The following is a 25348-nucleotide window of genomic DNA, read 5'->3' as shown; positions in this document are numbered from 1 at the left end:
TTTACCTTTTTTGTTTTTAACAGTGCATGTGGCCTATTTTGGTTAATGCTTCATGCGCACTTGAAAATAATGTACATTTTGTAACTGCTGGGGGTAGCGGTGCTCTGAAAACGTTAACTAGGTCAAGTTGGTTAATCCTGTTGTTCTAATCTTCTTTAGCCTGATAATTTTGCTTGTTTCATCAATAACTGTGTGCAGATAGAAGTTTTCCATGATGGGGGGGCACCTGGCTGATTTAGTCGGTGGAGCACATAACCCTTGATCTCAAGGTTGTAAGTTCAAGTGCATGTTGGGTGTAGAGATTGCTTAAAAATAAAATCTTAAGGGGTGTCTGGGTGGCTCAGTTGGTTAAGCGTCCAACTCTTGATTTTGGCTCAGGTCATGACCTCAGTCATGGGATCAAGCCCTGAGTCGGGCTGTACATGAAGTGGAACCTGCCTAAGATTCTCTCTCTCCATCTGTCCCTCCCCATTTCAGGCTGCCTCTCCTCTCTCTCTCTCTCAAGAAACAAAACAAAAACCCTAAAAATAAAAAAATAAAGTCTTAATTAAAAAACAGGGAAATCTTTTTTAAAAAAGTTTTGCCATGAAAGGTGTGCCTGGGTGGCTCAGCTGGTTATGTGTCAGACTCTTAATTTCATCTCAGGTCACGATCTCACAGCTTCGTGGGTTCAAGCCCCACATCGGGCTCTGTGCTGACGGCACAGAGCCTGCTTGGGATCCTCTCTCTCCCTCTCTCTCTGTTCCTCCCCCACTTGTGTTCTTGCTCTCACAAAATAAATCAACTTAAAAAAAATGTGTTTTTTTCCCATGATGGAAGAACCCTCGTGTGCCTGGATGGAGGGGTGGGAGTGTTTCACGCACCTTTTAACGACCTTAATGAAGGGTCTCGCTATAGCCGTTCAAACACTCAGCAATGTGGATGACCTCATTTCATACCAGTCTCCAGCGTCTTTTCCATTAGCCAGGGAATTAGCAATATTCTCCACATCAACCGGTTTCCGTATCCTGAAACAGAATCCTTTGGTCCCAGTGCTCGGGGCTAAGAGGAGTCAGAACTGAGACCTGAGCTCGCACGCAATCAGAGCAGGACTGCGACACCAGAAGTACTTGCTTGTGGGGCTGTTTGTGCACGCCACCTGGTTCTCACCGTGGGAGCATGGGTGTGTCATGAAACTCACGGGTCAAGAGAGAGGAAGGAAGAGCAGGGCTGGCCAAAGATACCACCGTGGGGGGCTTCCCTCCTTCCCGTGGTTGCAAAACTGAAGCAGGCCCTTCGGGCAGGCTGCAGGGCCAGGATGATCTCTGAATTCCTTTGCCTCCTCCGCTTTGGTAAGTTCCTTGGACTGCTTGTACTGGGATTCAGGACGGGGTGGACTGAGTAAGAGACGTCGTTAAGGTAATGAAGTTGGAAAGAAATACCGTCAGTATGCCTTCACTGGCGGCTTTAGACATGCTTCCTATAAAGTGATGGCAATATTTAAAACTTACATTTCATATCCATGACTGTGCTCTATGCCTACATGGCTTCCAGTTTATTTATTTTTAGCAACTCAGTATTTTTTATTTAAATGTAGTCACTCAGGGATGGACACTTTCAATATTCTTCCCCATAAAAAAATTTTTTGGGGGCGCCTGGGTGGCTCAGTCGGTTAAGTGTCCGACTACGGCTCAGGTCACGATCTCGTGGTCTGTGAGTTTGAGCCCCGCGTCGGGCTCTGTGCTGACAGCTCAGAGCCTGGAGCCTGTTTCAGATTCTGTGTCTCCCTCTCTCTCTGCCCCTCCCCCGTTCATGTCTGTCTCTCCCTGTCTCAAAAATAAATAAATGTTACAAAAAATTTTTTTTGATGTTTATTTATTTTTGAGAGAGAAAGAGAGGAGGAGAGGGAGAGGGAGAGGGAGAGAGGGAGAGAGGGAGAGAGGGAGAGAGGGAGAGAGGGAGAGAGAGAGAGAGAGAGAGAGAGAGAGAGAGAGAGAGAGAGCATGAGCAGGGGAGGGGCAGAGAGAGAGAGGGAGACCCAGAATTTGGAAGCAGGCTCCAGGCTCTCAGCTGTCAGCCCTGAGCCCAACATGAGGCTCGAACTCACGAACCGGGAGATCATGACTGGGCCACCCAGGCGCCCTTCTTAATTATTTTTAATTCCAAGGGAGCCAAGAAGTAGCCAGGAGTAAGAACAACTGGGTTGGAGTATCCTACTTCTATGGACTGAATGTCTTTGTTTCCTGAAAGTCCCCATATGGAAGCCCTAACCCCCGAGGTGATGATGTTGGGAGGTGGGGCCTTTGGGGGCTAACCAGGTCATAAGGGGAGTCTTCGTGCATGGGATTAGTCTCTTCTTGTGAGAGACCCTAGAGAGATGATCTGTCTTCACTGCAGGAAGATACAGAGGAAAGGGCAGCGGTCTGTAAAGCGGGAAGAATGTCTTCACAAGGATCCAAACACGCTCGTACCCTGGTCTCAGAATTTAGCCTCTAGAGCCAAGACCCCCCCAGTCTAGGGTCTTCTGTTAGAGCAGCGGGAGTTGACAAAGATGCAACAAATCCACCTGTGTGGGGGACAGAGGTGGATGGACCTTTTTCCTTTTTGAATATCCACTTGGATTCTGAGGTTTGTTTTAGGGCACCGAGCAATGAGCCTCATCCCGTCTGGAGTATCAAGGAATGAAAAACGACGATGGAAAAGATTGGTCCAAAAACCTTTCGATGCCAGAGCTAAGGCTGTCACTTGTTCCCTGCGGTGATGGGGCTTTCTCCATCTCTGAGCCAGCCCTTCATCCCATCAACTGGATGTGGGTGACAACGGCGTGCTATTGGAAGTGGGGTTCACCGTGTGGGAAGAAGATGGTGAGTTATGGCGAGTGTGCATCTTTTCACATCCTAGAAATAATCTTTGTGAGTCGTGCTTACACTGGGCACCCTGTCAGTCTGCCACTGTGCATTTGTTGAGGTCCTACTACATGCCGGGACCTGTGCAGACATAGGGATGCCAAGGTGGATAGCACAGAGTCCGGGCTTTCTGGGTGAGTGACATCCTGTACCTCCCATGGCGTGAAGCACATACACTTGTATAAACGCACGCGAGAGTTTACAACCAGAGGGGCGCCTGGGTGGCTCAGTTCGTTAAGCGTCCGACTTCAGCTCAGGTCACGATCTCGCAGTCCATGAGTTCGAGCCCCGCGTTGGGCTCTGGGCTGATGGCTCAGAGCCTGGAGCCTGCTTCTGATTCTGTGTCTCCCTCTCTCTCTGCCCCTCCCCCGTTCATGCTCTGTCTCTCTCTGTCTCAAAAATAAATAAATAAATAAAAAACGTTAAAAAAAAAAGAGTTTACAACCAGAGCAATGTAGGCATCATGGTGACAGGAGTTGGTCCTTTCCTCTCTCATTTTTGGGCACAATGAATCCACATCTGTAACTGAACGACAGCACCTCTGCACAGCCCACTAGGACACCAGAGGTTCATCCTTCTGTGCAAGGAAGGTAGGTGGCCGGGGCCTGGAGGTGGCTGCAACATGACAGCAGTGGTGGCTTTGGCAGTGGAGGAGGTGGGCAGTGAAGGGGTCAGTGGAAGTCTGCATGCCTGGCTATGGCTGGACGGTCCCCCACTCTTCAGCAACACCCCTATTTCGGAGGAGAGAGTGCCAAGACCAGTGGGAAGGCTGGGGTGAGGCTGGGCAGGGGGAGGGTGCACACAAAACTGAGGGAACTGGCTCCTGCTGCCCGTGCTGTCTGCCCAGGAGGAGCTCTGGGACACCCCCTCTCCAAGGTGGGGACGTACCCAGAGCCACAGCGCTAAGCACATACTTCTCCCCACTTTGTGCCACCCCCACCTTTTTCCTCAACCTGCTTTTTCACATGCTCCCAACCTGAGCTGGAAGACAGCACTGGCAAGAGAAACCAAGACTTATGCTCTAGCACCACCTTCTGGAAAATAAAAGAAAGGCTCCTATGGGGCCCATCGGTTGAACCATTCGATTAGACTCAAGTAAACAGAACCTTACCCAAAAGAGGGTCCCTACTTCAAGTGTGGGGTCAGGGATACTTCTCATCAAACACCATGAAAAATCACGGCCACATGGCCTCACAAAAAGCAAATGACAATTTTCCAGCAACCAACTAAACCCAGAGACACAATACTGTGAGCTGACTTACAAAGAATTCAAAAGAGCTGGGGTGCCCAGCTGGTTCAGTGGGTAGAGCGCACAACTCTTGATCTTGGGGTTGTGGGTTTGAGGCCCATGTTGAGTGTAGGGATTACTTAAAAAAAAGAAAATATCTGGGGAGCCTGGGTGGCTCAGTCAGTTTTAAGGATCTGAGTCGATTTTGGCTCAGGTCATGATTTCATGGTTTGTGAGTTCCAGCCCCATGTCGGGCTTTGTGCTGGCAGTGAGGAGACTGCTTGTGATTCTCTCTCTTTATCTCTCTGCCCCTCCCCTGCTCATGTGTGCATGCTCTCTCTCTCTCAAAATAAAGAAATAAACTTAAAAAAAATAAATAAAATCTCAAAAAAAAAAAAAACCAAAACCCACCCACAAAACCCTCCAAGAACAATCAGACTCCATCAGAGGAAACAACACAAGATTAACAGGTATACCAGATGGAGAAGAGAGGGTGAGGGGAATAGAGACTGTATTTAAAGAAACAATAGCTAAGAACTCCCCAAACCTAGGGAAGAAAGTGGAAAGTCCATGAAGCTAACGGAACACCTTATAATCTCAAGGCAAAAAGACCTTCTCTAAGACACATCACAACAACACTGTCAAAAGACAATGATAAAGAAAGAATTTTAAAGGCAGCCGAGGTGGGGAAGGGAAGGTAGTAACCTATAAAGGAACCTCCCTCAGGGTATAAGCAGATTTCTCAGCAGAAATTCTAGAGGTCAGGAGAGACTAACATGACCTCTTCAAAATACTGGAAGACAGCAACTGCCAGCCAAGAATACTCTCCAGATATAAGGAGAGGAAAGACTTTCTCAGACAAAAAGCTGAAGAAGCCAATCGCCACTCAACCTGCCTAACAAGAAATGCCAAATGGAGTTCTTCAAGCAGAAACAGGACACAAATACAAAAAAAATCTGATACAGGTGATAAATAGCATTAGAAAAGTGTAACTCTTTTTAAGAATAGTATATTAAACACTGAAATACAGCATGAAGGTTAAAAAAAAAAGAGCATTAAACATAACCATAGCCACTGCAATTTGGTGATGAAATCACGGTATCCAAAAAGGTAATTTATGACATCAAAAATATACAGAAGAAGGAGGAGTAAAAGGATGGGGCCTTTACAGGTGAATGAAGATAAACTACTATCGGCAGCAAGGGCACTATTTCATCTATCAGACGTTTGGTGTAAACCTCATGGTAATCACAGGGCAAAAAACTACAGCAAAGACATGAAACATAAAGAAAGGACAGACAGAGCAAATCACAATGGAAAACCACCAACTTACAAAGACAGAAACAGAGGAAAAAAGAAACAACAGAGAGACAAAATAACCAGAAGGTAAAAAGATAAAAGGGAGTAGTGAGTCCTTACATATCAACAATCACCCTAACTGTAAAGTGGTTGAACTTGCCAATCAAAAGGCACAGACTGGCTGGTTGGATTTAAAAAAACCCACTCAACTCTATGCTGCTTGCAGGAGACTCATTTCTGCTCTCAAGACACAGAGAGGCCCGAGCTGAAAGGATGGAATTGCAAGCAAACATAAACCAAAAGAAGGCAGGCAAAACCATACTTCTATCAGACAAAACACACTTCCAGCCAAAAAGCGTAACAAGGGACAAAGAAGGTTATTATATAATGATGAACGGGTCAATACATCAAGAAGACAATAACAGGGGCGCCTGGGTGGCGCAGTCGGTTAAGCGTCCGACTTCAGCCAGGTCACGATCTCACGGTCCGTGGGTTTGAGCCCCGCGTCGGGCTCTGGGCTGATGGCTCAGAGCCTGGAGCCTGTTTCGGATTCTGTGTCTCCCTCTCTCTCTCTGCCCCTCCCCCGTTCATGCTCTGTCTCTCTCTGTCCCAAAAATAAATAAAAAAAAAAACGTTGAAAAAAAAAATAAATAAATAAATAAAAAGAAGACAATAACAATCATAAACATATATGTTCCTAACACCTGAACGACAAAGTATATGAAACAAATACTAACAGATCTTAAGGGAGAAACAGACCATGATACAATGATAATAAGGGACTTCAATATCAGCAACATATAGATCATCCAGACAGAAAATCAACAAGGAAATGTTGGACCTGAACCACACTTTGGAACAAGTGAACTAATACAGAACATGCTCTCTGACATTTACAGAATCCACATTCTTCTCGAGTGCACATGGAGCATTCTCCAGGACAGATCGAGACAGACCACAAAATAAATCTTGGCAAATTTAAGAAGACTGAAACCACACCAACTATCTTTTCTTTTCTTTTTTTTTTTTTTACACTTTTTTAACGTTTATTTATTTTTGGGACAGAGAGAGACAGAGCATGAACGGGGGAGGGGCAGAGAGAGAGGGAGACACAGAATCGGAAACAGGCTCCAGGCTCCAAGCCATCAGCCCAGAGCCTGATGCGGGGCTCGAACTCCCGGATCGCGAGATCGTGACCTGGCTGAAGTCGGACGCTTAACCGACTGCGCCACCCAGGCGCCCCATCATGAGGAATCTTTTTTTTTTTTTTTTAATTTTTTTTTCAACATTTATTTATTTTTGGTACAGAGAGAGAGACAGAGCATGAACGGGGGAGGGGCAGAGAGAGGGAGACACAGAATCGGAAACAGGCTCCAGGCTCCGAGCCATCAGCCCAGAGCCTGACGCGGGGCTCGAACTCACGGACCGCGAGATCGTGACCTGGCTGAAGTCGGGTGCTTAACCGACTGCGCCACCCAGGTGCCCCCCAACTATCTTTTCTGATGACAATGGTCAGAATAATCAGTAAAACATAAATCAACAACAACAAGAAAATGAGAAAGAAGATCTACAAATATGTGGAAACTAACCCACTTCTAAACAATGGCTCAAAGAAGACATCAAAGGGAAATTAAAAATTATCTTGAAACACAACGAAAATGGAAATACAATTTATCAAATCTTGTGGGACCCAGCAAAACCAGTTCTGAGAGGAAAGTTATAGCAATAATGGATATATTAAGACGTTAGAAAGATCTCAAATAATCAAGTTAACTTTACACCTCAAGAACTAGAAAAAGAACACCACCACAAGAAAAGTACAAACCGGGGCGCCTGGGTGGCACAGTCGGTTAAGCGTCCGACTTCAGCCAGGTCACGATCTCGCGGTCCGTGAGTTCGAGCCCCGCGTCCGGCTCTGGGCTGATGGCTCGGAGCCTGGAGCCTGTTTCCGATTCTGTGTCTCCCTCTCTCTCTGCCCCTCCCCCGTTCATGCTCTGTCTCTCTCTGTCCCAAAAATAAATAAACGTTGAAAAAAAAAATTAAAAAAAAAAAAGTACAAACCAATATCCCTGATGAATATAGATGCAAAAATTCTCAGCAAAAATCAATAAATGGGACTATATCAAGCTCAAAAGCTTCTGCGGAGCAAAAGAAACAATTAACAAAATGAAAGGACAACCTACAAAATGGAAGACAATTTTTGCAAGCCATATATCAGATAAGGGGTTAATATGCAAAATACATAAAGAATTCACACAACCTAGTAACAACAATAACAAAAACCATCCAATTAAAACATGGGCCGAAAAAGTAATTGACATTTCTCCAAAGAGGACATCCATTTGGCCAACAGGTACATGAGAAGATGTTCAATGTCACTAATCATCAGGAAAATGCAAACTAAGACCACAATGAGATATCACCTCACACCTGTCAGAATGGCTCTCATGAAGAAGAGGGGTGCCTGGGTGTCTAAGTTGGTTACGTGTCCTACTCTTAATTTCAGCTCAGGTCATGATCTCCCCGTTTGTGGGATCAAGTCCTGCATCAGGCTCTGCACTGACAGTGCAGAGCCTGCTTGGGATTCTCTCTCTGCCTCTCTCCTATTGGGGCATGCACACACACGTACATGCTCTTTCTCTCTCTCAAAATAAATAAACTTAAAAAAAAAAAAGACGAGACAAAAAGTGTTGGTGAGGATGTGGTGAAAAGTAAAACCAAAACCAAACCCTTGTTCACTGCAGTGGAGATGTAAATTGGTCCAACCACTATGGAAAATAATATGGAGATTCCTCAAAAAATTAAAAATAGAACTCTGTATGACCCAGCAATTTCACTTCTGGGAAGATCCCCAAATGAAATGAAACAGGATTTCAAGGAGACCTCCGCACACCCATGCTTATCGAAGCATTATTCACAAGAGCCAAGATACGGAAACAACCAATGCCTATCAATGGATGGACGGATAAAACGATATAGTATACGGGCACTTGGCTGGCTCAGTTGGTGAAGTGTGCGACTGTTGATCTCAGAGTTGTGAATTCTAGCCCCACATTGGGTATAGAGATTAATTGAAAATAAAATCTTTTTTAAAAAAAGGTGGAGTATGCATACACAACGCAATATTAAGGGAAGATATCCTTGCCATTTACAACAACGTGGATAGACACTGAGCACATCACGCTAAGTGAGATAGGTCAGACAGAAAGACAGGTACTGTGCTATCACTCATATGTGGAATCTAAAAAAAAGTCAAACCCATAAAAAAAAAAAAAAACCCAGAGAGTAAATGGTGATTAGCAGGGGATTCAGGGATTAGACGAGGCTGGTTCAGAGTACAAACTTGTAACGAGCAGGGAATAAACCAAAGATCTAATGCTCGGCATAATGAATATAGACGATAATACTGTACTATAATTACACAATGTGATAAATATCGCTACAATCATGTTAACAACATATAAATGTCAAAATGATAGCTATACACTATAATTTTACACAATGCTACAGGTCATTTTTTTTAATGTTTATTTTTGAGGGGGGGGAGAGAGAGAGAGAGAGAGAGAGAGAGAGAGAGAGAGAGAGAGAGAGGACGTGAGCAGGGGAGAGCAAGAGAGAGAGGGAGACAGAATCTGGACAAAGCAGGCTCCAGGCTCTGAGCTGTCAGCACAGAGCCCCATGCAGGGCTCGAACCCACGAACCGTGAGATCATGACCTGAGCCCAGGTCAGGTCGGAGGCTTAACTGACTGAGCCACCCGGGTACCCCTACAAGTCAAATTTATCCAATAATAGTAATAAAAGGTCTGGCATGCCCCACTTTAAGAATCTAAAGTGTTAAGGGGCGCGCCTGGGTGGCTCAGTGGGTTGGGCGTCCGACTTACATACTTAGGGCGCTCTTTGGGATGCACCCCCTGAGCGCCTGAAGTCCCGGAACCCCCCTTCCCCTGCGAGGCAGGGGCGGAGGAGGGTTCCGCGGGTGCCCCCGGGCCTCCCGCCTGGGGCTACGGGGCGCCCCCTAGGCCGCGAGCAGCGCTCTCCAGGGCCGGACTCGGAGGCGTCCTCCTGGGAAAGCGCGCTCCTCGGGCGGCGCCGGGGAGCTCGCGGCCGCTACTCACCGTGGGGCCACCGCTCCTTCACACCAGGACGCGAGGGGCGCGCCCACCCCGCTCCCACGCCTCTCCAGCACAGACGCGGGCGGCGCCAGGGCGCGGACGGCGCGCACCGAAGCTTCCCGAAGGCGCACGCGGCGCGCACGCTCGGGCGCCCCGGCGGAGGGAGCGCAGGTGCGGAGCGCGCGGGCCGCAGGTGCCCTCGGCGCCCTGCTCGCCGGCCCGCCCACGCTTAGCAACAGTGCGCGTTGCGTCCCGGGCAACGTGGGGCCCCGGCCCTGCGCCGCGAGAGGCTCCAGCATTTTGTCCGGCTGGAGCCCGCTCGGAGGAAAAACCCTGCGCGCCCCCTGACCCCCACCCCGGGCACGGGGCCAGGCCCGCAGGGGCCGCGGGGACTTGTAGTCCCCAGGGCGGGGCCTACGGATCCGTCATCCCCTCTGGGAATCTGTAGGGTAGGGGACCAGTCCGTTTGCTTCACCTGCACCATTGAGTGCTTGCTCTGTGTTGAGCTCCTTGCTGGGATTGGTAGGTGAGCTCGTGCCCACTCGAGCTTAAGCAGGAAGATGAACTCGGAAGGTAGGAGGGAAGGGGGAAAAAATGACAAAAAAAAAAAAAAAAAAAAAAAAGTGCTGTTTGAAGGTTGCACTCCCCTTTTGAGTTTCTCTCCAGGGGAGACTATCAGTACAGGCGGGGAGATGCGTCTTGAGGCTTAAATAAAAGACGGCATCTCCCCGTTTGTTTCCAGGTTCTCGACCTTGTGGCCTGTGTTTGTAAACTGTTTCAGCATTTATCGCATTTTTAATGTCCCCCAAATCCCAAGGGAAGTGGACCCAAATCTTTCTTGACTTAAAGGAGCACGTTGATGCTTTAGGACTTGGTCCTGAGAGCAATGGATGATTTCTGAGAGCAGTTTTGATGTCTTTCAATGACTTATACATAAACTCACACATCAGAAAATCCTCTGGGGCACCTGGGTGGTTCAGTTGGTTAAGCGTCTGACTTCGGCACAGGTCATGATTTCACCGTTCGTGAGTTCAAGCCCCGTTTCAGGCTCTGTGCTACAGCTCAGAGCCTGGACCCTTCTTCATATTCTGTGTCTCCCTCTCTCTCGGCCCTTCCCCACCCCGCCCCCCAAAATAAATGAACATAAAAAAAAAATCCCTTGCCAGACCACTTGCTCTTAGCTCTTGATTTCAGAAAACAAGATCACAGTTAAGTAAAGGATATTTATTCTCCAGTGTGTCAGCTAATGGAACACCTAGAAGTCATGATGCTTTTACTAGAACATTGCTGAATGCTGTATCACAGTTAACTAATTGTAGAATTTTTTTGGTTAAAGTCTACCTTTTCCATATCCTAGTACTAGTGAAAGACAGCTGGTGCCATACATTTTATTAATTTTGATTTTGACATAAAAAATTACAACCAAATGATTCTAAATTTATCTCATCCTAAGCACCAAGAAGCCTTCAATATTGGGGACAGTTCCTGGTCACTTTATCCCAGGTGTCACTCTTAGGAGACATAGGGGCCACTTTGTGTCTTTGATATTGTCAGGAGATGAGTGAGATCTCATCTCATCTGCAAACTTCCCAGACCTCCCCCCATGGTGTGCCTTCTGTCCCAGGAGGGAAGAGAACCAGTAAAATCTCACACAAGCTGGTGACTTGATCAAGGACTCCTCATTCCCCATGGTAACTGTGGAGCCAATGCATGCAAGGACAGACCTGAGGACAGGGAGTAAGGAAGAGAGGAAATATTTCTCCTGGCCTCCTAACACAGGTTCTCCACCGAGGAAATACCACCCCACCACCCATCCTCCGTATCTAGGAATGTTGGGAAAGGTCCTGATAGCACTCATTATCTTGTCCCACAATGACTGGGGCTTCAGCTGCTCTTTAATGGGAAAAAGAAATGGTGCTGAATGTTCCCACAAGGAACAGGACAGTCCCACGTGCTGAAGAAATATCCCACCCAAAGTATCAATTGTGCCCATGGTGAGAAACACAGCATGTCCCCATGGTGGAGTTTGGTGTTCAGAGAACCCCGTGTCAGTATACCAGCCCATGAACAAGACAAGTGCTCAGTTGTTCTACGTGGATCCACGTGGAGACTCCTTCTGGCTGCACCAGGCTTCCAGCAGGAGAGCGCCCATAATAACCACAACTAGGGCAGCCAGACCCAGGCGGATGAGGTTGCCCGTGGTGTAGTCCCTCGATATGGCACCTGGGGGGACTGGGAGAGAGGAGAGCGTCAGCACCAGCCAGTAGAGGAGCGCCCGTCCTTCCCACGTGGATCTGCCCAACGGGACGCTCCTGCACCCACGTGTGTGCCCTGGCCAGTGGTTAGCTGTGGCCGCCCTGAAGTTGTAATCACTGAAAACCCAACGTGGGATTTCGTGAGGGTTCTAGTGGGTCTTCCTTGGTCTTCTGTCCTTTGTCTTCTCTCTGCTCGGTCTCTCTTCCTTCATTTATTGGCTCTTCATATCATTTGACGCTCCCACGTGTCCCTTTTCCCTTCTCCCTCCTGGTATTAGGAATCGGGCTTAGGAGCAAGACCAAAACCCAAAGATGCTGCCCCGAGCGTGGAAATGATTCGGTGGTTGCCTGTGCACCCCCTCCTCACTGGCAAAGACTTCAGGCGGCCGTGAGCTCAAGAAAATTCAAGCCCAGTAGCTAAGCACCGAGAGCACTGTGCATTTCATTCCCACCGCACCCAAGAAGAGCTAGGGCTCAGTGTTGGCCTTGGCTCCTAATGAGGACCTGGGCTGGCATTGGCCCTGGCTCCTAATGAGGACCTGGGCTCCTAACCAGGACCTGGGCTCGGGGTTGGCCCTGGCTCCTAAGAGGACCTGCGAGTGAAGCTTCCATGTCACACAGGCCGTGGGTGCAGAGTTCGTGTGTGAGCCCACCAGCCACAACGTTTCCCGGAGACAGAGTCCGTGGGAGGAACCCGTGGTGACGTCGCGGACCCAGGGTGCCCTCTGCACCTGTCTGCGCTGGCTGCACGGTCCCTGCTTTCCAACCAGAGGGCGATGGGCCACCACGGCTCACATGCACACGTCTACGGTGCCACGGAAGCACGGGGTGTGGCATCCGAGGAGGCAACGTTCTGGCCAGACACACAAGATGGTTGTGGAAGATCCTCCACGGGTGACCCAGAAGCCGGCGGCCGGGGCAACAGCGCGCACTAAGAACGAGACCTCAAGCCATGAGGCTGCCATCACCGGGACGACCCACAAGTCTAAGAGACGCAAAGGGTAGGGGAAGAGACCCTGACGGTTGGCGGGATGGATCGTTTGCAAGAACAACTTGAGCAATTCTCCAGGAATACAGAACAACAAAGGCCAAAGACTAGAGGCTAGGAAAGGGCAGGTGTGAGAAGGAGATGACGGTAAAATCAGAAGGGAAAGAAGAATCAGAAAGGAACAGAAGCAACGCTCTCCAGGTAGAAAAAAGAGCACGTCGTTCACCTTAAACTGATAGTGTTGTAAGTCAGTGATGGGTCCACCCAACTGGGAACGCAAGCAAAACAGCCAAAATAAAGACAAGCTGAGGAAGAAATGAATTGACTTTCCCCAACTTCTGAAAAATGGTGCAAACCCTCACCTCTCACCCGGATCTCAAGACGATCGCTAGGCTGTGAGGCCCAGAAAGGAGTCCCGGTCTGGAAGTAGACACAGCTGTAGTTCCCGGGTCACCGACTGTCACGGTCTGCAGGGAGAAGTCCGCCTCCCTGCCGGCTGGGGTCCGGAGCCGGATGGGCCCTGCCGCTCCCGCCTTCAGCAGGGCGAACCTCATGGGCCCAAAAATATTGTCTGGCCTCTGGCACTGCAGGGTCACGTCGTCTCCTGCGGTCACCACACCCCTTTGGTGGGCTTGCAGGGAAGGTTTAGGGAGACCTCCTGGAAGAGAAGGGGGGCTCCGAGGTCACGGGGAGAAGCCCGGGGTCCCCCACTCACCCTTGTTCTCCCGCGGGGGGTTCCTGCTGAGGGTGGGACACAGATCCCTGGTGTCACCCTCTTTGGACTCTGCGGGAAGGAGGTCCCCCCGCCCCCACGAGCCCTGGATGAGGCCGACCAAGTCATTCTGTTGCTGTGTGTCTCCACCTTCTCTGTCCCGTCCTCTGGTCCCTCCCCCAGGCCCGTCCTGCTCCTCACCTGTCACCAGCAGCAGGATGACCTCACTGGGCGGTGATCTTATGTCCGGGGCCCCTGGTCTGTAGCACTCACAGGTGTAGTCTCCAGCGTGGCTGCTTCTTAGGTCAGTGAGGTGAAATTCAGCCAGGCCCTCCTTGGAAGCCGGTGATCGTGAAAAATCCAAAAGAATATTTCCCTTCCTGAGAGCAAAGTTGACATTTTTGGTCGGGGTCTGGCATTGCAGCCTTACATTGCTTCTGGGAGGCGCCACCCAGCTGGGCCAGGCCCTGAGGGTGGGCTTGGGAAGGGGCTCTGGAAGGAAGCAGATTGGGGACAGGATTTGGTGCCCTCGCCTGCTGTCAGGAAACCCCTTGAAGGAAAGAGAAGGGATGCGGGGAATTTGGAGCGAAGGAGAGGGAGGGTTTAACTGAAGGAACACTCACCGTCAGTCCCCCTGCTTCCTTGGCCAGCGCACAGCCCTGCAAGAGAACCGTCTGTCCGTGAGACCTGAGCCCCATCCCGAGGGGAACTCCCGGGGGGCCGCCGCTGAGACTGGACCCTGGAGGTCATGCATCTGGGGTTCTCATTTCCCCACACTGGCCCCTGGCTTCCGCTCTGCCCTCAGCTCCTGTCTCATTTCCCCCCGAAGGTGTCCTGTGCGAATTTCACCTGCCATGGCCCCAGGACTTCTGCTGGTTCCACAAACATCCACAAAACCCTCAATTCTTTAGAGTTTATGTACTTCATGCCACAGGAGACACAAAGTGTCACTGTTCTGTGAACACCTGGAAGGTAGCTGCTCTGGGCTGTTCACCTCAGCTTCCCCAGTGTCTGTACACATTCTGTACTGTACTGAGACTCAACAGATGCATGTTGATCAACTGAAGAGATGCCCCCATGGAAGCATGGCTCAGAGAGATTTTTCAGGTGGAAAAACCAGTGACTTTGGAGGCGGACAGGCCTGGGTTTGAATGTTGACCTTTCTGCTAATTCTCTGCATGGCCCTGAGCAGGAACCTTGAGCTGTCAATCTCAGAGTCCTCATTTCTCAATGTGGGCCTAATTCCCACCACGCAGGATTGCTTGTGAGGGTCGAAACGGTATTTCCCACAAGGTGGATTACAAACCACGGATGCTCTAGGAGCTGACTTTAGGGAATGCAGTGACATGGTATTCTATAGCATTGAATACCTGGGAAAGGCATTGAAAAGGAAAGGCATTACCCTTTTAAATCACTTCCACTGCTTTGATCACAACAAAGAATTTTTCAAGCTAGAGATCAACCTTTTCTGCCTTGTTGCCCTTTGTAATGAGGAAGAGCTGGCCATGGGCTCAGAAATGTGATGGGCAACAATGCATGGCTAGAATGTCCGATCATCTTCTTCTTTGCAATGTGTATATGTTTACATTGACCTACTTTTGGTAGTGACCCTGGTTTTTCTTTTAAATTTTATTTATTTAAAAAAATTTTTAATGCTTGTTTAATTTTGAGAGAGAGAGAGAGACAGAGCATGAGCAGGGGAGGGGCAGAGAGAGAAAGAAACACAGAATCCCAAGCAGGCTCCAGGCTCTGAGCTGTTAGCACAGAGCCCGACATGGGGCTTGAACCCACAAACCGCAAGATCATGACCTGAGCCGAAGTCAGAGGCCTCACCGACTGAGCCACCAGGCACCCTCAATTTTTTTTATTTAAGCAGTTGGCATAAAGTTTCTGTCTTCAAATGAATGTACTTGTTTAAAATAAAGATATTGAGCCAGTAAGATTTTAAATAAATAGGGATGAGGTAGGCCTACAGGATAGACCATGGATGTGGAATGTAAGGATTTGCATACTGGAAAACATTTGATGTACCTAAAGCCTCTGCAAGGTACCTAACACATATGAAGCAATCAATAAAGACAAGCAGGTGATCACATTTCTTTCCAGCCGCCCCCACCTCTAATCCCAGTATACAAGCCCAAGAAACTTACCAAGGCAGAGGAGGCAAAAGAATTCAGAGATCATAGTGGCCCTGCAGTCTGCTCTAAGGGCCCTTCTTCTATCTCAACCACGACAGGGAGGTAAGCTGCATGTGGGTAGTGACATCTTTGGCCAACCCTTCCTTTCCTTCCTCTCATGTGACATACACATTTTGTGTCCCACCCACATTCAGGAAACAAGAAGGAATAAAATGCTCCATGAGATCATAATTCACGCAAAGTCTTTACGTGAACATGGTGAATTCAGTACACAAATTCAAACCCACTTACAAGAGCAAGAGCTGCTGGAAACCAGGACCCAAACAATTCCCCTGAGGAGATGGAAACAGGCTGGTGCAGAGACCACTGGAGCTTCTCTGGCCTATAGGGAAGATACCGGACTTTGGAAGTGAATGAAGGAATTGGTGTTAGTGACTATTTTTGAATGACTGTTAACAGATGAGGTGTTTCTCTGAGGTCAGTGTGCAGAAATGGAGCAAGACCGATGGTTCATGGGGGTGTCTGGCTGGCTGGCTCAGTTGGTGGGGCATGCAACTCTTGATCTCAAGGTTGTGAATTTGAGCCTCATATTGGGTGTAGAGCTTACTTTAAAAAACAAAAAAGACCATGATTCGTGCATTTGAAAACAAATTTAGTCTGGAGAGTTATACTGTGTAAAGATTTTTTTTGTCTTACGTGGAAAAATATGACATAGCTATTGGTAAGTCAAACATACATGTTGCCAGCCATAGGGTAATCACTAAAAGAAATGAACAAAAAACAAATAGAGGTAAAAAAAAATAAGGTGGGGGGAGTTAAAATGGCCTATTAAAAATTACAATAAGAAAAAATATAACAGTAGGGGTGTCTGGGTGGCTCACTTGGCTAAGCATCTGACTCTTGATTTTGGCTCAGGTCGTGATCTCATGGTTCATGAGATCAAGTCCCAAGTCGGGCTCCACACTGAGCACAGAGCCTGCTTACGATTCTCTCTCTCCTTCTCTCTCTGCCCCTCCCCTATTTGTGCTCTCTCTCTCTCTCAAAAATAAATAAATAAACTTTAAAAAATAACCATAATTGTTTTTAAAACAAAGGCTTTGGAAATGAGGAAACATAAAAGAGATGCACAAATAGAAGGACTAGCAAGATGATAAACTTATATTCTGTGAATAAGTAATTACATTAAATGTAAATGGGCCCAAAAATTCAATTGAAAGACTATTAGACTGGGTGTTTCTTAAAAACCTAAATATATGCTGTTTTTTAAAGACAAACACTTTAAGTATATGCAAAGATGAGTTGAAAGCCCAAAAAACCCCCCACAGAAATATATAACATATAACCAGAAAAAGAAAGATGAAATGGCTCTACTGGTAGATTTTTTGGCAAGAAATAGCATTAGATATGAAGAGGAGTATTTCCTAATGATAAAATAGTCAATTCAAGGGAAATACATAATAATTCTAACTTTGTATGCACCTACTAACATAGACACAAAAATCCATAAAAGAATTGTTGATACCATAAAGAAATAAACATATAATCACTTTATCTTGTAACACATCTCTCTCAGTAACTGCATTCCATGTGGAAAAAAAACAAACCAAAACAAACAAAACCCACACAAGCCCAAAGAAAGAAAGAAAAGAAAGCCATTTGCTATTCCAAGCAATCAAACCAGGAGAAGGTAAATAAGATGCCATTTCACTCTATCTTTTTGACAAAAATTAAAAAAAAATTTTTTACATTTATTTCTTTTTGAGAGACAGGGCCCAAGTGGGGGAGGGGCAGAGAGAGAATGAGACAGAATCCGAAGCAGGCTCCAGGCTCTGAGCTGTCAGCACAGAGCCGGATGTGGGGCTAGAACTCACAAACTGTGAGATCATGACCTGAGCCGAAGTTGGACGTTTAACCAACTGAGCCACCCAGGTGCCCCCAAAAGTTTTTAATGCTAATATGTAATGTTGAATAGAATTTAGGAAAATATACATGCACATAATCAGTTTTTAGGATGATAAATCAATATTCTTTACTAAATGGCAACTAGCTTATGAAGCTTATCTGCCTTCCGCCACCACTACACAAAACATTTATAGTCTTTCACCTGGAAGTTTAAATCCCAGTAGTTTGCCCTGAGGAATAATTAAAGTTGTCCAAAAGATTTACAAGTTGCTCATTTTAACTATGTTTATATTAGCAAGTGAATTGGAAGCAATATAAATGTGAAAAAGTAGGAGATTGGTTAGGTACAAATAAGTACTTACTTCCATAGAGGGGAACACTATGCATCAATTTGAGTCACATTGTGGAGTATACAAATAAAATTTCAATTTTCCAGGAAGATATGATAATGTATACAAATATGTATAAACAAAAGACTCAAAATTCTAAAAAAATTCTATAAATAAATCACGCTGTGGAAGCAATTTATGGTCATGTTGTGAGAAAGTACTCATTGGCATGGAACACTCTTTAAAATGTATTGGTTTGTGGGGCGCCGGGGTGGCGCAGTCGGTTGGGCGTCCGACTTCAGCCAGGTCACGATCTCGCGGTCCGTGAGTTCGAGCCCCGCGTCGGGCTCTGGGCTGATGGCTCGGAGCCTGGAGCCTGTTTCCGATTCTGTGTCTCCCTCTCTCTCTGCCCCTCCCCCTTCATGCTCTGTCTCTCTCTGTCCCCAAAATAAATAAAAAACGTTGAAAAAAAATAAAATGTATTGGTTTGTGACAAAACAAGATAACAGTATAGGATATACATACACGTGTGTGTGTGTGTGTGTGTGTGTACACACACGTAAATATATATTACCCCCAAACATTTCTAAAGTATGTGAACCTTTTAAAATGAAGATCTTCGGGGCACCTGGGTGGCTCAGTCGGTTAAGCGTCTGACTTCAGCCTAGGTCATGATCTCATGGTTCGTAGGTTCGAGTCCTGTGTTGGGCTCTGTGCTAACAGCTCAGAGCCTGGAGCCTGTTTCAGATTCTGTGTCTGCCTCTCTCTCTCTGCCCCTACCCCACTCATGCTGTGTCTCTCTGTCTCTCGCTCTCTCTCTCAAAAATAAATAAACACTACAAATTGTTTTAAAAATAAATAAAATTAACACCTTTGCTGAGTGCAGTGGTGGGTTTGGGTATGAAGGTGCAAGGGGTCAATTGGTAGATGATCTGAACTGTTCTGTATAAAAATGAGTTAACAAATTCAGAGTGGGGCTAAAGATGGAATCTAGATGAATGACATCATAGAAACCAGGGACATGTGCAGTGGGGAAAAAATGGGAGAAAATCAACACTGGGGAGTGTGATATAAAACTCCTTCTCTAGCTCCTCTGTGACATAGCAGACACAAATCTCCATGGACCACTCATGATTTCTGTGTACATGAAATCTTTCAGGAAAGTGAAGAAGTTGGCTTGAAACTTTTTTTGTTAAGGCCTTTAGGAAGACTAAGGTGATATCGAGTACATTGTCTAGTTGGACAGAAGATTTCTTGGAGAAAGCTTAACAAAGTGTACCCGCAGGATCCTGGTTTGCCCAAAACACTGTCGTTAAATGTACAGAGAGAATTATGTCTCAAAAAGAATGGTGGCTGTATGTTCTACCATATGGGATGGGCTGGTGTCAGATGGATAGAAAGCTACAACATTTTTGAGATCTACGCTGATAAAATTGCTCCCAGCTCTACTTAAAGAAATTACACAAAGGGGCGCCTGGGTGGCTCAGTCGGTTAAGCGTCCAACTTTGGCTAAGGTCAGGATCTCACGGTTTGTGAGTTTGATCCCTATGTTGGGCTCTGTGCTGACAGCTCAGAGCCTAGAGCCTGCTTCAGATTCTGTGTCTCCCTCTCTCTTTGGCCCTCCCTTGCTTGCACTCTCTCTCTCTCTCTCTTTCAAAAATAAATAAACATTAAAAAGAAAAAGAAAAAGGAAATTACACAAAGACTTGAAGGCTCAATTTTCTTTGGGCAGAAAGCGAGCTGAGAAATCGTACCATCCATCAAGAGGGTCATATTCTCCAGGGTCCTCTTCAGAAGTGGAGAGGAGGGTTGATAAAATAAAGATAACTCAGAGGGAGGAACCAAGAGCTGTGAAGAACAGTGGGCTGAGAAGCCCTTCTCAGAGAATAGAACTGAAACTTTATGAAGGAACATTTCCATCCCCAGAATTGTGGCATCTTGCAGCGTTTGCCCAGAGTGATTTTGCAATTGCTATGAACCAGTGACTGCTGATGTTTCCCACAGGGAAGAAGCCTTTTCACGTGGGAGTGCTGTGGTTATCCCACTTCTGTTTTGCTATTATATGGAAGATGTATGGGACAGCTAATTTGTCTTTTTAGTGCATGTATCCTGGATCAAAAGGAGCCACATATAGACTTGATAATGATCAGTAGATCCTAAATTTGAAGACTAATGCCATTTTTGGATGAAGATTTAGGGGAGCAGGTCCTGGGATGGAGATGAGCATATTTTGTACATGGGATGGATATGAATAACTGTGGCCAAGAAGTCATAGTGCAATAGATTTCATTAAAGCCCTTTGACTATGGGTTCACCATGTTATTTGCTTTGGTCAAGAGGATAAAGTGCAAGTGGTAATATTTTAGCTCCAGCCCAGGTCCTCAGGGGCATGGCATATTTTGATTCGGCCCCTAGTACATCTTCCATTTCCACCAGAAGAATGTGTGAGGGCTAGCACATTGTTCTCAGCAGGAAGATGAAAGAGCCAAGTCACCCCATCTGAATGCAGAAAGGGCTGGACAGAAATAAGTAGATCTGGGAAATATGGAGAGCATGTGTGCACATGTGCATTCACACACACATTCTTATTACTAGTTAGGGTTGAACCTGGGTGATTTCAAATCTTAATGAAAATCAGAACTCACTTTCCACTGGTGTTTTGTTGGAAACTTAACCTCTGAAAAATTGTACTTAAAAAATAGTTGCAGGACAAGGTTGAGGTTGAATCAGAGGTCATATAAGTATCAAACAAGCTGTTTTTAGTAGACATGGAGTGGTCCAGGGTTGGGGCTTTTCTGCATTTCCGAAGTCTTCCCTTCCAATCTTAATTCCTCCAATACTTTCAATCCAAGTGGGATTTGTGGGATTGAGCCCCATGTCGGGCTCTGTGCTGACAGCTCAGAGCCTGGAGACTGCTTCAGATTCTGTGTCTCCCTATCTCTCTGCCCCTCCCCTGCTCTCTCTCTCTCTCAAAAACAAATAAATATTAGAAATTTTAAAAAAATGAAGTGCTGGCATCTGCTTTGAGGTGTAGTGTATGATTTTTCAACCCTTGTGTATCTGCAAACAATCATGTTTCCTCCCAACTCTCCTCACCTCCAGGCAAGGGACCTAATAATTCTAGAAAGCTGATGTATAGCTGTTATAACATTATGGCACCTGCACACAATTTCAGCAATCTCATGGTTAAATATTCATGGTTAAGGGAGAGAAGAATCATAGATTAGTTCTGGGAAGGAGGCAAAATCGTGCCTGGGCACAGCCTTACATGGGCAGATGAAGGCACATAGTGGACAATATTGACTTTTTGCACGTCTAACTACTCATATCCTGTATATCCTGGTAAGACTATCTTGACTGGGACATTGGCCAACTATCACTTACTCTCTGTGGTTAAATGAGATTGATCCAACTTTCTAGCTGCAGGTGTGCTCATTGCCCCAGAAAGGCCAATCAGCATAATCTATCACACTGGCTACATTGATCAATTTAGGAACAGATATGTAAACCAAGATCAAGCAATGTTGAGTCTGCCTTATGAGTTTTGTTGCAAGTGTTAGCGCAAGCATACTATTTTTTTTCAAGTACATTATTTCTGCCTGGATATGCTGGTGGATATCTTCCCAGAACATAATGAGAAATAACCTGAGAGTGAAGTCTACACAGTGGGAAGTGGCGCCCAGACATGGAGAAAGACAGAGTTCTATTATTTGAGCATTTGGATCTACCCATGCTTGAACCCATTACAACGCTAGTGTTTTCAGTTATGTGAGGCAATCATTAATTAACAAGAGTCTTAACTAACTTGGGAAGCAATGAGTAGCTGGGAAAGAAAGATGTGTGTTGTACTTTTAGAGAGGAATTTTCTCCCTTAATTGATCAATATTTCCTCCTTTGTTCCTGGAAAATGGAATTACACTCTCCCCGTGAGGGGAAAAAAATTGAATGGAAGCTTTCCAATTTCCCTTGATTACTTTCTCTTCTGTAAAAGAAAGCACACTAAAAATCCAATGTGTGACCCATTTGGCAAGGTTTACTAAGAGACAAGTTTACTCAGCTTCAAAGGCAGACATCCATTTCTGCTTTCTTGTTGACCAACCTGCTCTCATGGGCAGCGGGTGCCCAGCTTTTACCAGAGACTCCTGCATTTTAGACATTACCATGTGCTTGCCCAGCCACTGTACTGTGCTGATGCTAAATTTCTGGTTTTGATAATGTACTGTATTTCTATTACCATTAGGGAAAGCTGGTTGATGGGCACATGGGAACCCTGTATTTTTTTTTTTTTGCAACTCTAAAACATTTTCCAAGACAATTATTATATTTTTTTTAAAGAAAATATCTTGGTCAGGACTTTAGATGAGATAAGACAGATCTCGGGGTGGGTGGAGCCACACACACCGGATTTATGAAGGAGATGTTGTCATTGATCATTTCCTGGCTTGGTTGTGAGAAGGAAACTCTACACCAGGTGGTGGAGAACCAAAGTGTCAGGGTGAAACCTCTGCCCACACAGCCTGGGCACAAAGTGGCAGGAGGGAGCCATGATGGCCCAGTCCCCCTTCTTCCTTTGAACTATAAAACTGAAGACAGGATCTCGGTCTGGGTGGAAGGGACACTATGATCACAGAATTCCTGTCCTTGCTTTGCCTCGGTGAGTCTCCAGGACTGGGATGGATGGGTTTGGGTGGGTGAGAAAATTTACCATGAAGTGGAGGTTGATGTGAATTGATGGCTTCTGTGTCTTAGACACATGCCACCTGTCAGACTTTGGTGGGCTGTGGTACAACATGCCTCTGTACTGGTGCTTGCACATAAGGAATGAGGAACCAAGGTTCAGAGATGTGTAGTGACACCCTGGTTTACTCAGCTGTGAAATGCAGAGCTCCCATGGGGTCCCCAAACCTGTTTTGTCTAAATACCAGTCTTGCCATGAATGCTTGTAGGCATATAGGAGGGTGGGGTATGTACAGTGTGGAGTGGTGAGTTTGGGTACAAATCAGGAATTCAGTGAAGAGTTATGCTGCAGACAGTGGATGACATGAAAATTTTCTGGCCAGCCCTATCCTCAGCCTGATTTTAACTGTCCTCAACTTGAGCGTGATGTAATCAGATGGATCTGAGCCTGTAGAAAGGAACGCCTCAATTATAACTGTGGCTTGGTCACACAGGAGCCCTAGACTTTGAACCAGCAGCTCCACTGACCAAGCCCCCACTTCCTCCACTTCATGAGTAGGGGGTGAAGGGTGTGTGTGGAGGACAGCAGGACTTCTCATCTGCCCCAGTTCCTTCCTCCTTCTTCTGGGGTATAGACCTTCCCTTTGGGGTATTGTTCCTCCCACACACACATTTGAGCTTCTGGGGTGGCTGTCAGTCACTGTACCCCAAACCTCCAAACCTCCCGCTGTAGGGCAGAATAATATGGGAAGTGAAGAGAGTGACCTTTTCCTGCCCATATTCATTTCCTGGGGCTGCTGTCACAAAGTGCCACAAGCCAAGTGGCTTAAAACCATAAAAATGTATTCTCTCACAGTTCTGGAGGCCAGAAGTCCAAGATCAAGGTGCAGAGCTGGTTCCTTGTGAGGGCTCTGAGGCTCGAAGGGAGAATCTGTTCCCAGCTCTCCTCGCTTCTGGGGATGGCAGGCAGTCCTTGGGCTCCTTGTCTGTAGATACTTTGCTGGGATCTCTCATGTCTTCAAATGGCCGTCTTCCCTCTGTGTCGGTCTCCATGTCTCTCCACCTCTTCTTATGCAGACACCAGTCATACTGGATTAGGGGGCCATCCTACTCCCCAATAACACTATTTCCAAATAACATATTGGGACTTGAACATATCTTTTGAGGGGGACACAAATCAACCCATAAGACTGTCCTTCTCTTTGACCATAATCATTATTCCAGGGATGATGCAAAGCAAGCCAGTCCAGTTCTGTCGGGAAGTTTCTCAAACTGGCATCAGGACACAGATAAATTTTGGTCCTCTATGAAGTGACCTTCCAAAGATGCCAGACTGTAGTTGCCCTCAGCCCCGCTCCCAGGCTCTTGGTCCTATCCTGACCATATTCAGAGGGAGTGATGCATGCCAGTGAAGAGAAAAGGCCCTAACAGCACTGAATCCCTGGATCAGATGGCTCTAGAGGCCAGCCAGATCCACCACTGCACTTGACGGAGGTTGCTTGCGATACAACTAGGCATTTCCACTTAATCTTATTTCAGGTGGACTTTTGATACCTGAATCTTTGTGCATCTTTAGGGCAAAAGTACCCAACTTACATAAAAATGTTTAAATGTATTGAGGTACAGTTCACATAAGAGTAACCATTTTAATTTTTTTTTCCAACGTTTATTTATTTTTGGGACAGAGAGAGACAGAGCATGAACGGGGGAGGGGCAGAGAGAGAGGGAGACACAGAATCGGAAACAGGCTCCAGGCTCTGAGCCATCAGCCCAGAGCCCGACGCGGGGCTCGAACTCATGGACCGCGAGATCGTGACCTGGCTGAAGTCGGACGCCTAACCGACTGCGCCACCCAGGCGCCCCAAGAGTAACCATTTTAAAGTATTCAATTTAGTGGCATGGTAGAGATTCACAATGTTATGTAACCACCACAAAATGACTTCATCACCCTTAAAGGAAATACTATACCCACAAGGCAGTCACTCATCATCCTAACCCTAACCCTAACCCTAACCCTTCCCCCAGACCCTGGCAGTCACCAATCTACTCTCTGTCTCTCTAGATTGAACTATTCTGGACGTATCATGTAAATGGAATCATATGACATGTGACCTTTCATGTCTGGCTTCTTTTTCTTGGTATATTTGTAAGGTCCATCCATGGTGCAGCATGTATCGCTGTGACATTTATTTCTATAATGGAATAAGATAATATTTTATATAATATACTATAATCTGAATAATCTTTTACATAAAAATTTTCAAGCTTTCCAGATGATGGGTTCAAAGGATCTGTTAAGTTGTAATTTAACGATAACTGGGAGACCCAAGTTTGGCACCCAGTTCTAATGTGTGAGGGTGGGACCCTGACACCACCAAGCAAGTCTTGAACACCAGTTGGGTATACTATAATTTCACTCAATTGTGATACTATCTAGCTGGAGGTAGCATCAGATCCTATAGGTAAGGTGTCAGTTCTACAAGAACGTCCCCTCTCCATTTCAGATGCCAGTCACCAGTTCAGGTGGTCACCTGGGCTTGTGATCAACTGTCTATATATCAGGAGTTCCCATGACCCCCTCTTTTGGTCCAATTAGTTTGCTAGAGAAGCTCATAGAATTCACAGAAATGTTTTACTTACTATATTACTAGAATATTACAGGGGCGCCTGGGTGGCTCAGTCGGTTAAGCGGCCGACTTCAGCTCAGGTCACGATCTCGCGGTCCGTGAGTTCGAGCCCCGCGTCGGGCTCTGGGCTGATGGCTCAGAGCCTGGAGCCTGCTTCCGATTCTGTGTCTCCCTCTCTCTCTGCCCCTCCCCCGT

At 46.5% G+C, this 25348-nt stretch overlaps 2 protein-coding genes across 4 annotated transcripts in view; one reads left to right on the top strand and one right to left on the bottom strand.

Annotated features, from left to right (window-relative positions):
• Positions 1-10796: 10796 nt before the first annotated feature.
• LOC115502698 (T-cell-interacting, activating receptor on myeloid cells protein 1-like) lies at positions 10797-25197 on the bottom strand. Its single transcript, XM_030298372.1, is given in 6 exon segments — positions 10797-11757; positions 13131-13217; positions 13220-13426; positions 13682-13972; positions 14104-14139; positions 24639-25197. Coding segments are annotated over 6 exon segments (813 nt in total). The 5' UTR covers positions 24688-25197; the 3' UTR covers positions 10797-11614.
• Positions 22293-25348, top strand: part of LOC115502704 (V-set and transmembrane domain-containing protein 1-like) — a 17442-nt gene continuing 14386 nt past the window's right edge. The window contains exon 1 of one of the 3 annotated variants that reach the window (XM_030298383.1): positions 22293-22503. In XM_030298383.1, the coding sequence (XP_030154243.1) occupies positions 22470-22503 (34 nt within the window). In that variant the 5' untranslated portion in view covers positions 22293-22469. The remainder of the gene's footprint in view (positions 22504-25348) is intronic. The other 2 variants (XM_030298381.1, XM_030298384.1) reach the window with 2 other exon arrangements.

The sequence above is a fragment of the Lynx canadensis genome, chromosome E2, assembly GCF_007474595.2.
Source record: "Lynx canadensis isolate LIC74 chromosome E2, mLynCan4.pri.v2, whole genome shotgun sequence".
NCBI lineage: Eukaryota > Metazoa > Chordata > Mammalia > Carnivora > Felidae > Lynx > Lynx canadensis.
Note: the sequence above shows the minus strand (reverse complement) of the source record. Positions and strands in the feature narration are given on the sequence as shown.